The 12948-nt window shown below is 34.4% G+C and overlaps 2 protein-coding genes across 2 annotated transcripts; both read left to right on the forward strand.

Annotated features, from left to right (window-relative positions):
* The first annotated feature begins 1996 nt into the window (after window positions 1–1996).
* On the forward strand, window positions 1997–7308 carry LOC145737513 (uncharacterized). The gene is made up of 4 exons (XM_081992217.1): window positions 1997–2784; window positions 6487–6714; window positions 6853–7073; window positions 7141–7308. Exons 2-4 carry the CDS (start codon window positions 6489–6491, stop codon window positions 7252–7254), a joined length of 561 nt encoding a protein of 186 aa, XP_081848343.1. The 5' UTR covers window positions 1997–2784; window positions 6487–6488; the 3' UTR covers window positions 7255–7308.
* A 536-nt stretch (window positions 7309–7844) lies between these two features.
* Window positions 7845–10192, forward strand: LOC145737743 (uncharacterized). Its single transcript, XM_081992570.1, has 5 exons — window positions 7845–8103; window positions 8560–8771; window positions 8988–9147; window positions 9262–9382; window positions 9591–10192. The coding sequence occupies exons 2-5, from the start codon at window positions 8598–8600 to the stop codon at window positions 9616–9618; spliced, it is 483 nt and encodes a 160-aa protein (XP_081848696.1). The 5' UTR covers window positions 7845–8103; window positions 8560–8597; the 3' UTR covers window positions 9619–10192.
* Window positions 10193–12948: the final 2756 nt, after the last annotated feature.

The raw sequence follows: 12948 nt of genomic DNA on the forward strand, positions 1-12948 counted from the left end.
TTAATCTAGTACCCTACTAATTTTTTACTCACGATGCATTGTCACTTATTCTTATGACTACCTATCCTGTTAACCAATTTGGTATCCGAAACCCCACAAGAGTGTGCTAGGATGGAATTTACTGGTGAGTAGCCGGCCTTCTGTTTCTTCTGCTATTTCCCCCAACGTCCATTCGTCGTGGAATGGCAGTATTCTGCCTATATGCACCACGTCTGTTTTCCTTCCACCCTCTTGCTTTACTTCGTAATTCACCTCGCTTATTTTTTTTGTAATCCTGTATGGCCCAAACCACCTTAACAACAATTTCTCGCTCTTGCCCACTTTTCTTATTGGTATAAATATTTTTACTCTGTCCCCGACTTCATACTCCCCCTCTCTATGCTAAGAGTCGTAGAGCTCCTTGTCTTTCCCTTGTTTTTTCTGTATGTTGTCTACGGCCAATGCCCTTATCATCAACGCTTTTTCTCTTAGCTCCTTGGCATTCGTGCTCGTTTCTTTATCTAAGAGAGCTGCATCCAATGGCAGAGTCGGGCTTCGTGCAAATATTAATTCAAAGGGCGTGAATTGCGTCGTCTCCTGTTTCGCTGTGTTGTACGCGAAGGTGACGAAGGGCAGGTATGAACACCAGTCCGTTTGTTCTGTGTTACAATACAGCGACAGCATGTCGGCTAATGTTTTGTTCAACCTTTCCGTTAGCCCATTGCACGAAGGGTGATATGCTGTGGTGAAGGTGCTTTGGACGCCCATTATTTGTTGAAGCTCTTGCACTATCTCAGACTGGAAAACTTTTCCCCTGTCGCTCAGAATAGTACGGGGCACACCGTGTAATAAGAGCACCTTTTCTAGCAAGAATTTTGCTACTGGCCCTGCCTTGCCGTTAGGTAGGGCTGCTGTTATCGCGTACCTCGTTGCATAGTCTGTTACCACCACAATGGTTGTCTTTCCCAGACTGCTTTTTCGAAAAGGACCCAACAGGTCTATCCCCAGCTGATCGAACACTTGTCCCACTTGAATAGGCTGGAGTAGCCTTAGGGGTTTTCTGTTTGAGGGTCCTTTTCTTGCTTGACAATCCCTGCATCCCCGGATGTATTTGTGCACGTCCTTCACCATGTTGTCCCAGTAGTATTTTGGGCTTAGTCTACTCAGAGTTTTGGTCATACCCATGTGTCCACTTGTGGGTGCGTTGTGGGCTTCCCATAGCACTTCCTCCCTTAGTGCCCGTCGTATTACGAGCGCATATTCTAAGCCGTCTTTATCTGTGGTGGCTTTGTATAATATTGTCACGTTTAATTTATGAGCCCTTCTGGGTTCACCAATTAAACTGACTCACGACGTTAAACGTCGCGTCGGGATCTCAGTTTTAGGGATGGAATCAAACACTGAGTTTTTCTCATATAACACTTAAATCTATTAAATATGGTATACACAAACGTGTCTGCACAATACGGTTATAAGCACTAAAAGTTGACAATTCTACAATTGTACTTACATAGTCACAAGCTAAGGACTTAGCATTTCCTGGTGGCTGGCTTGGTCACTTCGCGTTTGAACAACTTTGGAGAACGGACTAATTAACTTGATCTTTTCCCGAGGAGAGTCGACATTTCGACTTCTCGGGTCAGCTGGTCGCACTACCGTTGATCGGTTCACACTTCTCCTATACTGCTAAAATCGGCGTATTTTATACCCGATTGATCGGCTGACGCAGTTTGTTATTGTCGCTTGTTTTTCACATTTCTGTAAAGCAGGTGGTGGTGACTCATCACCGATACGGTGCACTCGGTGCATGACACACTCGGTGCATCGTGATGCGACCTTGCCTCGTGCGCTTAATATTTCGCAATCCTCGAATACTCTTATGTTTTTTAAGTTAATCAGTCCAACTTTCCAATTAACGGATTTTCCATTCGTGACATATGCCTCCGCCCTAGAAAAACTGGTCCCCAGTTTTATATGAACAATAATAAAAACTTTAAACAATAGAAAAAACATCCCACATAGCATAAAACGGACATTCACATCTATAGTATATTCTTAGAATATTTTGAAACGAATATGAGGCACTTGATATTCTTCGAATGTACTTAGTAAATTCTAAATCGCATATACATACCTTAGAATAACACGTATAGCCACAGTATATCCCAAAACGCATATTCGGCGCCGGATATATTTTAATATATAGACAGTACATTCTCCAATGGATATTAAATATCTGAAGCTTAACTGTATAAGATACCGTTAATTTTCGAGTTCAAACTATAAATTGAAAGACTATAAAAAAAGCTTTTAAATTTAAATACATATATATGCAATAATTGTAGAAATGAGATTTTAACAACGTATATTATCATTCAATGTCAATGTTCCGTGAATTATTAGGAACAAGTCGTTTTGAATATAAATAAATAATGTAAGTACATAATTAATATTTCTGGGTTCTCAGCTTTAGAAATAATAAAGGTTACTGTGCACTGTTCGGTCGTTTAGCGTTTAGCGAATTGGCGCGCTCGGTAACCGTCGTGGCTCGCTGCGCTGGCATAGAAACAGTAGGCAAGCGTTTTGATTGGTCAAACGTCTGTCTTTGGCCTTCAAACCGCCGTCGTGCGACGAGAACCGTCGAAAACGTGTGTTCTAATGAATGCATCGTGGCGTGTGGCGTGGTACAATACTCCATTTTGTTTCCTTGGCGATTTTCTGCGACTTGACGGTATACTTTTACAGTTTTTTTGTGGACTTTCCGTTTTTTCGGTTGTGAACTGTGTGAAACAACGATTGGAAAAGGTATGTAAAATAATATGTTTTTCAACTTTTTAGTTTGAAAATACCTATTTTCCTAGTTTGAATATTTTTTGTTGGCATTTGAACTTTGCATCGTTATTTATTGTGTAAATATGTCTTCACCTGTTAAAACAGCCATAAGATGTGGAACTAGTAAACGATCTTTTCAGAGGGTCATTGCAAACCAAACTGAAATGGATTTACTGGCATCCTGCAGTGACTTATCATATATAAATAATGATGTCAATGTTACTAATAATCCAGTAGCTCCTCCTTTTATTCCTGGTAAAAATAATAATAAATCTACGAACTCATCTGTCTCAGAATTTCTAGATCATCATAGCTCAGATTGTTCATCTTTTATTGAAACATTTAAAACCTCGAGTAATCCTCAAAGACATTTTGAAATTCTGGATGTAGTTAATCAGAGTAAAGAAAGAGATGAAACATGTGAGAAACATAAGTTTAAGGAGCATCTATCGAAACATTTAGTCTCGATAGATTTGCAGAGATGGGCTATAGATAATAAAGTTCCTCATGTAGTATTAAATAAATTGCTGAATGGTGTTCTCCGAAAGCATTTTCCTCATTGTGATTTTCCAAAAGATTCTCGAACTTTACTTAAAACTAATAAAAAGGTAATTCATTTAAAAGTCACAAACAATAATTACTGTTATTTTGGAATTGAGAAATCAATAAATCTTCTTTGTGAGAGACACAATATTCAAATAAAAAATTATGGAAACATTGACTTGGCTATTAATATTGATGGGTTACCCTTGGCCAAAAGTTCAAATAGTGTGTTTTGGCCTATTTTAGGACTTCTAAAAAATATTCCTGAACTCGAAAATGAAGTATTTCTAATAGGTCTTTATCATGGTTATGAAAAGCCTAGTCATCCTAATGTTCTTTTGGATGATTTTGTACAAGAATGCCTTGAACTTGGGGATACTATTAATATTCAAAATGTCATTTTACAATTTAAGTTAGTTATGTTAGTTTGTGATGCACCAGCCAAATCTTTTGTATTACAAATTAAGGGGCCCACAGGATATTATTCCTGCACAAAATGTGTGGTTGAGGGAGATGCTGACAGACATGTATACTTTATTGAACATAATTGTCCCAAACGTACTGACAAGGGATTTCGTGAAAACAGAATCCAGACCATCATATTGGTAACACAGTAATGGAGCTCCTTCCTAATTTTGACCTAGTACAGAATGTTGTTTTAGACTACATGCATTTAGTATGCTTAGGTGTTGTTGAAAGACTTTTAAGTCATGTTAAATATGGATTTGTTTTTGGAAAGCCACCTTATAAACTCAGAGCATCTGACATTTTAAAAATTAATAGGAGATTGCGGTTCTGTAGAAATTTCATACCTATGGAGTTTTCAAGAAGAACACGTAGCATAACTGAATGCAAGAGGTACAAAGCAACAGAGTTTAGAAATTTCTTATTATATACTGGTCCAGTTGTATTAAAAAATATTTTGAACAAAGACAGATACCACCACTTTTTGACCCTTAGTGTTTCTATATCCATACTGCTCAGCAATGAGCTTGTAAAAAACGAAATATTTCTTAAATATGCCGCAGATTTAATATCTGTCTTTTTATCTCTTTCTAAAGATATTTATGGACAAAATTTTTTTTCTTTAAATGTGCATTCCCTTATTCACTTAGTAGATAGCTGTAGAGAGTTTGGAGCTTTAGATAACTTTAGCTCATTTCCTTTCGAAAACTATATGCAGAAGTTGTTAAAATATGTAAGAAAGGCTCATCAACCTTTACAGCAAGTGATTCATAGGTATACTGAAGAGTATAACTTCATTCAAGATAAAAATAACACTATGTCTCATACGATTAACTGGTCTCAATCACATACTGATGGTCCTCTAATACAAGGTTGTAAAAGTCCTCAATATAAAAAAGTCATACTGACCAAATGTACATTGTCCTGCAACTCAGTTGCCAATAGAATTTTGCTATTAAGAGATGGACATGTTTTTGAAGTAAACAATTTTTGCCATTCTTCTCAAACAAATGAGCCTATGATGATAGGATGCTTCTACAAAAAAATAGCCAGTTTATTTAATAAACCTTGTGACTCTACAGATTTAGGAATATTCATAGTTGAAAAATCTGATACAACTTTAAAAGCAGTACCTTTTACACTTTTCACCAAAAAAGTAATGCTCCTCCCATATAATGAGACAAATAGTAAATATGTTGTTTTACCTTTAATACAGTCCTAATATAAAAAAGTTTTACACATTTTTTACTTATTCTTTTTGATTTAGTTTTGTATGTACAGGGTGTTCCAATAATATAAGCTGTGCACGTGGCTGTTTCTCGAAAATTATACAGAGTTCGGCTTTAAAAAAAAGATTTGCATGGTAAATGTGGCCAAGAGAAAATGCTGGAAATAATTTTCAGCTTTCTAAATCCACCGTTCGATACCACTAAAATGAAAAACTGAAAATTTAAATAGACTTTAAAAGAATTTGACTATGAGGTATAGTCAAAATATCAAAAGTGATCCCCTATTCTCTACGAAGAATTTTGCTATTTAACTTTTTTTTCTATCTCTTCAAATAAGGTGGTGGGGGTATAGTTCAAAGTTTGCTCTTAAAGAAATGAAATACCTCGAAAACGGCCGGCTGATCGTAGAGAGTTCGATTTTGCGGCATTTTAAAGAGCATTTTCTGTTCTATACAGATTCCCAAAACAATGTTCCACTTAGTTTTCGGTCTTTTCGGTAAAGGGCGTTTTGCCAAAATGTACAGTTACATCTTAGATATAGTAGTCTAATCTAGTTAATAATGTAATATTTATACGTATTTATAACTGTAAAAAGGCCATTTTTAACGATATTATATTAAAATACTGCAGTTTTCACACAACGATAGATAATCTGATTGCTTATGGAATAAGTAATAAGAATTTACTTATATCATTGCATTTGATTTTTTCGAGATATCTAAGATGTAATTGTAAATTTTGGCAAAACGCCCTCTACCGAAAAGACCGAAAACTAAGTGGAACTTTGTTTTGGGACACTTCATAGAACAGGTAAATGCCGCAAAAACGAACTCTCTGCGATCAGCCGTTTTCGAGATATATTATTTCATTTCTTTCAGAGCAAACTTTGGATTACCCCTAGCACTTTATTTGAAGAGATGGAAAAAAAGTTAAATAGCAAAATTCTTCGTAGAGAATAGGGGAACACTTTTATGATATTTTGACTATATCTTTCAATTTAAATTTTCAGAGATTTTAGACTTTTTTATTTTAGTTGTATCGAAACGCTTTTTAGCGATGGATTTAGAAAGCTAAAAGTAATCCAGATTTTTCTCATTTTTTAACTTATCGAAATAATTTTATATGTATATAAATTTTATATTCGGATTTTGGCGTTTTTCCGGATGACTGACTACAGATAGTTATATAGGTTGTTAGAAAGCTCTAAAAAAGGGCAATTTATTTATCAAAAAATATACTTTAATAATATCCATTAAAAAATACAAGTTTGTACACATTGCGGATAAATTTATGTTATTTCAATTAATACCCTGTATAAACCTGAAAAAAATTGTTGTATACCTGTTTGCCTCTTTCTAACTAGTAATGTACTAGTAATATACGAGTATTAACTTATAATACTGTTTTTTCATGTCATAATCAATCACAAAATATCAAGATATGGATGACTGTGATGACAAACAAAAAATTTGGGTCGTGGTGTCATTTGCTGATGACATGTCCGTGGCTGTGGTTCCTAATATCTGGATTAAAAAAACTCCAAATGGTTGTGTGACTTGCTACTGGCCTCCAAGAACTAAGAATGCGTCCGCTCTAGTAAAGATGCGGAGGGAACCAGTAGATGAATCGTGGAGCATTTACGATGTAAAAATATTAGGCTCATTTGGTAAGTACATAGAGGGAGTGAATAATAATTGTTGAAATAGCTTCAGAATAATAGTTTAAGTTTTAGCAACTGTTTATAAGAACAGTTTTTTTCGGTTTAAAGAAAATATTTTTCCAGTAGGTATAAACTTTTTTGTAGATAACTATGAAAAGGCCATTCGAAAAAGTGTAATAGCGGAAGACACTTCTGACCTATCCTCTTCTGGAACTGAAAGATTCAGGAAAAGGAAGAAGAATTCTAAATATGAGGAAACAGGTGATTTATCTCCAGGAACATCATCATCAGATGATAATCAGTCATCATATAAAGCAGGAAAAAGTGGCATTACATTTCCCAAATTTCCAAAACCTAGTCCAAAGGTAATAGGAATCAATTTGCTACTTGTGGTAATCTATCTACTTTATTCGGCTTTTGGTTTATTTCTAGATAACCAAACCTACGAGCATCAACCCTTCCATAAATAACAGAGCGAGTAACAGAGGGCTAAACTTTTCTCTGCAACCTAAATTGTCAATAAAGGTAAAGTTAATGTATTGGTAAATTAGTTTTGATCTGATACCTTTAAAGAAGAGTCATTAATTACTAATAGTAATTACTTATAGGAAACAGAGGTAAGTTCAGCAATCTATAAGAAGAGTATTATAATGTTATAAATATATTTTTAGGAAATGTGGGATGGTTCATTTTCTCAGCAGTTTGATAATGAAGGCACTATGATCTCACCAAAAGTAAGTTGCCCAATTTATAATTTATCATAAACCACTTAATAACCAGATATGAATTTAAAAATTTCTATATTTAATATGCAGAAATCATAATGAAATAAAAATCATTCATTGGAAACCAATGCTAAGAAGCATTATTGTAAATCAGTACGCTTGACAAACAGAGATCTACCAACCAGTTTGCTCACAAGATGATAATTATAGACTCTTTAAAAAAATAATTTCGATAAAATAGTCTTGTGGCCAACTATAAAGTGAAATCCGGTCAACTTAGTTCTGATAGACTAGACAAGGGACTTATAAAGTTTTTCTCCATCTTTGTCAAAAAAGGTCTCTATCTTGCATAATTGTTTTTCCATACCTGCATATAAAACATACATGTTTCACTGATTGAATCAATTGCAACTTTTTTTTTGTATTAAACTAATATTTTGCAAACAGTGAATAATACTCTGCAAAATTAAACTTCGAGAAAGTATAATAAGATTTCATAAATATCTACGAAATATTCATCGGACCCTGCAAATTAGCATATTGTTTTAATTAGCATGTTGTCTATTCCATAAATAATGTAGTTTTCTCTAGGTTGTGGATAATACTATTAATGCATCGTTATCGTCCCAAGTAAAACCCAGTTCATCAGTGCCTTCTGGTTTTGATTCAGGTGTGTGTTTATCTGTGCTTATTTGCTTGTTTTCTTACTAAGTATTTGCAAGTAGCTGCTTAATTAGATATGCGTGCATGGTTAACTGCTAGTGTTAATTACGTGCATATTACTATTAATTTTACATATTACTTACTTATTATTACTATTATGGGTACTTCAAAAAATAATTTATTTAATGTGAGATGTGGTACAATCAATGTACAATGCACATCAATGGGCACAATATTTTTAATGATAGGACTTTTACCAGGGGTAAACTGGGAACATAATTCTTTTTGACTCAGCAGGCTTACATATATTGCTATAATGCTTAAAAAGTATTGTATAGTGTAGTTTTCTGTGGTCTATTTTACGCATTCTCATTTTCATTAATAGAAAAAATATGTTAGTGGCATGTCTAAATAAATGCCATCATTACTTTTTTTGTCACATATGCGCACTTTTTGATTTCAGATTTTAAGCGACAAATTCTGACAAAAGTAAACATTATAATGTCGCGGCAAACACGTATTCTGGAAACACTCGAATCAATGGAACCACGCCGAGTTTCAGAGTCTGACTGTCAATCAACCGATTTTTATGAAGACTTTTTACCTATCAATGATTATGACCAACTAAATTCCTTACAATTAATCATCACAGATAAACTCAAAGCCAAATGTCTGGTATGATTTTTTTAGAATTAGGACCAGTACTTTCAGTTCAGAATAACTTTATTCTAAGGGTAATTTCTATGGAAACCGTGAAATTAGACGCTGCTATTGGTCAAATCATAGAAATAGCTATCATAGAAATTATCCAAAAAATAAATTTATCCGGAGGTGAAAGTACCGGTCCTAAGTAGTACAAGTAATTAAATATTGATAAAAATGATATTTTAGGCTAAGGACCTAAGCAGGTTAGGGGGCGCCTCAGTTGGGGAGATAACAAAAAAAAATATGTACAGGTTATTGACCAGCGAGTTTGGGATGCTGTTCAGTTGGGAGGGGTGTAAAGGCAAGAAAAAATTTATCGACTTGCCTTTGTCAAAAATTATATTTGGTGAGTTTTTTAATAACTTTATGTTATTATTTTTTGTAAATAAAAAAATTATTTTTACAAATACATACTTCGAATGATAAATTCTTTTCAATACATGTTTAAATTTTTTTACAGATGCTGTTAGAGTAAATGTAAGAACGAAAGACGCTTGTGATGATGAAATCATTATACATATAAAAAAATGGCTTGTAAAAGCAAAGGAACGAGTTGAAAATAAAAAGAAGAAGGAGCAACGGTAAGTAAAAGAAGTTTTCTCCATAACTGAGTCCATAGCATTGATTTGCAATACTTTACTTTCTTTTTACCATTGATTTCCAAAATAGATAATATTGAAATTTCTATACCGCCTGTTTATCAACTTCGGTCACTTTGAATCTATTATATACAGTTCTTATAATGATTTTACTGTGATATAATTTTTAACATGTTCTTTTTTTTTTCAGGACGAATCACGATAACCAAATTTCTTAATTTTAATTGTTTTGGTTTCCCAAGGAAATAAATCATTTATATAGATTTATATACCATAGTTTTTGTTTTCTTTTAATCGTTTTCAGATGAATTACCTCAAATAAAATTCAAATGAGCTTAGTTTTCATAATTTCTATAATAATGAGGGTGTTCCGTGACTCGACCGAAAAAAGTATAGCAGTGTCTTAGAAAGTCATTAAGAAAAAAAAGTTCCGTTTCAACTATAGATAATGCAATTTGTTTTTGTTTTGAAGAAATTACTTATTTTTATTATAATTTTATACTATTATATTTTATATTAACAACTGCTATATACCTTTGTCGATCGAATTACAGAACAACCTGTATATAGTACCCACAATATTTATATAGTAGGTAATAAAATGTGTGTAACATTAAATGTTTTCGGAATTTGCGATCTGATCAAAATAAGATCACAAATCCAAATTATCCCTTTTTATTGATTATTGCGAGCGCTTAGATCAGTGATCTTATAATGATCTGATCGCAAATTCCGAAACCCTTTATCATAAAATTTGATATAAGTATATTCCTAAATATACGATAGAGTATATTTGATGCTTTTACTCATATTTTCCGAAATTTCCGAATCCTATGAACGTGCATGCATATACGCATTTTAACATAAGATATGCGCTTACGCATAACCGTAGCACATCCATATTCGTGCCATACTAATATCCTTTGCATATCCTTTGGACATTCTTGGAATACTGACGCAGATCCCATGAATATGCGCCACTGATATCCTTATTCCAAAATGCATATCCATAGTACATCTTACGAATATAAATTTGCTATGTGGGATATCGTTAACATAAATTTAAAAATTATATGTGTACATACCAAGGTATTATGATTAATGGTTAGTAAGTTTACATATGCGAGTATTTCATAGTACTCAGTTAAGTTTACAATCATTTCTTAATAATAAGTTAGTACTTACTCTAACAAGAAACCTAATAAAATCTTTCCTCTCCTGAAATTATACATAAACAATATCATGCACTTTTAATCTATTCGGTTCCGGCAATGGCAGAACAAAAAATATTGCAACACTGAGAAAAGTTCAATTGAGGCTTAGTCCTATGAGCCAAACTTCGCATCTCACATCACTGAACACCATTGTGATCACTGTTCCATAAATGTTTGTGGTGTGGGTCGCTTATTGAATCGATGATTCGGCTAGCTTGGACCTCCGTATCAACGTACAGGCCCATCGGGAGTTCCAACAACAATAATGGCTCATCATAGTTCGCCTCTTTCTTACATAGCCCTCAGTGTTACATGAAATATAAGACAAAAGGTTAGTATGTGCTACTTAAGGCTTAATATACAATATTATGTCTTATAACAAAATTAATTGTAGCATCATTTGTAACCATTATTTATTTGTTAGTATGTACGATCCATTTTCCATTAAAAAATAAAAAATGGAACGTGTGAAATTCATTTTCCAAATGCTGTAAAGCAAGGAATCCCGTGTATGCACCGCGCGATAAAAATTAGTCATGTAAACAACTTGAATTTTTATGTTAGTAGTTCGTCAACAACCAACAAGATTGTCGGAGCGTCGTGTCAGGAATATTCGCTCCTTCAGCGAAACATTTTTTATCGCACCTTACTAGTTCATGGCGCTAAAAAAAATAATTGGATTAATTTCATGACTAGGTTATACTCGCTATTTGGGGATAATATGACATCATACATTCCATTTTTTTTTATTATCATTTTTTTTATATATATCATCCACGTGTGTATATTATGCCTGTATCAACATATGTATACATATAGCCATTAAAATACAAAACAATAATAAGGTAACATAAATTAAATTGTAGACCTCGTAGCTGCTGATAAGTAGCATATGGCCCCATGTCGTCAAACGGTTCTAATTGCGCGATAAACGGCTGTGTTACCGCGTGTCCAAGAACTCCTTCAGCTTGTTGCTGATTAATGGGCCCCCCTTCTTGCACCTGCGCCAGGTTTTCCGGATTCGGGCATAGTGCCGGATTGCGGTCGACCTGACTTGCGTGTGATTCAGGAGGTCCAAATGCACTTCCAGAAGATGTGCCAGCAGAATTGATTTCCGATGTTTTATCCCTTTCTTGTGTTTGGGGCACCACTGGTACCCGAAACTGATATGTCATATCCGTTACATAAGCGTGTGGATATGGCGGATGACCTGGTTGACTCAAAAATTGAGTTCTCCCGTACACACATGTAGCACAAGGACATCCTTGCACAAATACATTTTCCCATGCTCGCCAAAAATCCTCAGGTCGATATTGAGGTTGTTGGGGTGATATGCAAATTGCACAATCACATGTCGAAAACGGAGTACCCCCTTGACGTACTTTCTCGCCAAGTAGAAGTATGGTATACTCCGTATGAATGATTTGAGTCCACAGGCCAAGTAGAGATTTTGTAATCCCTAATAATTGTATTGGTACCACTCGATCAAACTCTCCTTGCAGTTCCCACAAGTGGTACAGTGCCAATTTGTATAAATACAGTTTGGTGTTTATTTCGGTAACACACCTAATATAAAACAAGAAATTCACAATCCATTCCATTTTTGGCACTTTCGCGAAACTTATAGGTTAACTTTACCCAAGTGTTACTTCACGACCGATTTCTAAAATGACACTGTAAATTGTTGTCCCATTCGGGTTTATTTAAACCAATCTAGTAATTAGTCATTATTCACAACTGCGCGTAGCGATGAATCAAATTTGTCTTATCGCTCGCGAATTAGTTGCTTTCTTCACCAAATGCATAAACAACTATATGGTCAAGGTGATTATTACACCGACAACATCATTATTTATCTTTATTCGTTTGTAGGTACCTACATCACAATAACAATATTCAATGTTTTTATTTCCATTACATGTAACCATTTTTTATCTTATAGGGAAAATTAAACTGATATCTGTTCTTGAATTTTAAGAATTTGCGCAATAAAAATTCAGACGCAGATAACAGAATAAAATCCTTGGGCCCTGTAAAAATAGGTACACAGCTCAATATGTGGAGCCGTACATTATAATTGTTACTTTGTTTAAACATTATGCTTAATTGCATTTTTGCATTTTATGCATTAATCGGTCTGCACTGAACAATGTCTGGTCTCATTAAGATATTACTCCGAACTGGCCAAATCAGCGAATCCCATGGGTTTAAGCATGGTGCACCATTTAACTGTTGGGAAAACATTTCTCTGATAACCTTAACATTTGACAAGTTCATCGTCTGGAAGTAATTTGCTAATTTCAGCATCCTGGCTTTCCGGTGGAGAGGGATCTG

The sequence above is a fragment of the Ips typographus genome, linkage group LG14, assembly GCF_016097725.1.
Source record: "Ips typographus isolate SLU linkage group LG14, UJ_Ityp_2.0, whole genome shotgun sequence".
Lineage (NCBI taxonomy): Eukaryota > Metazoa > Arthropoda > Insecta > Coleoptera > Curculionidae > Ips > Ips typographus.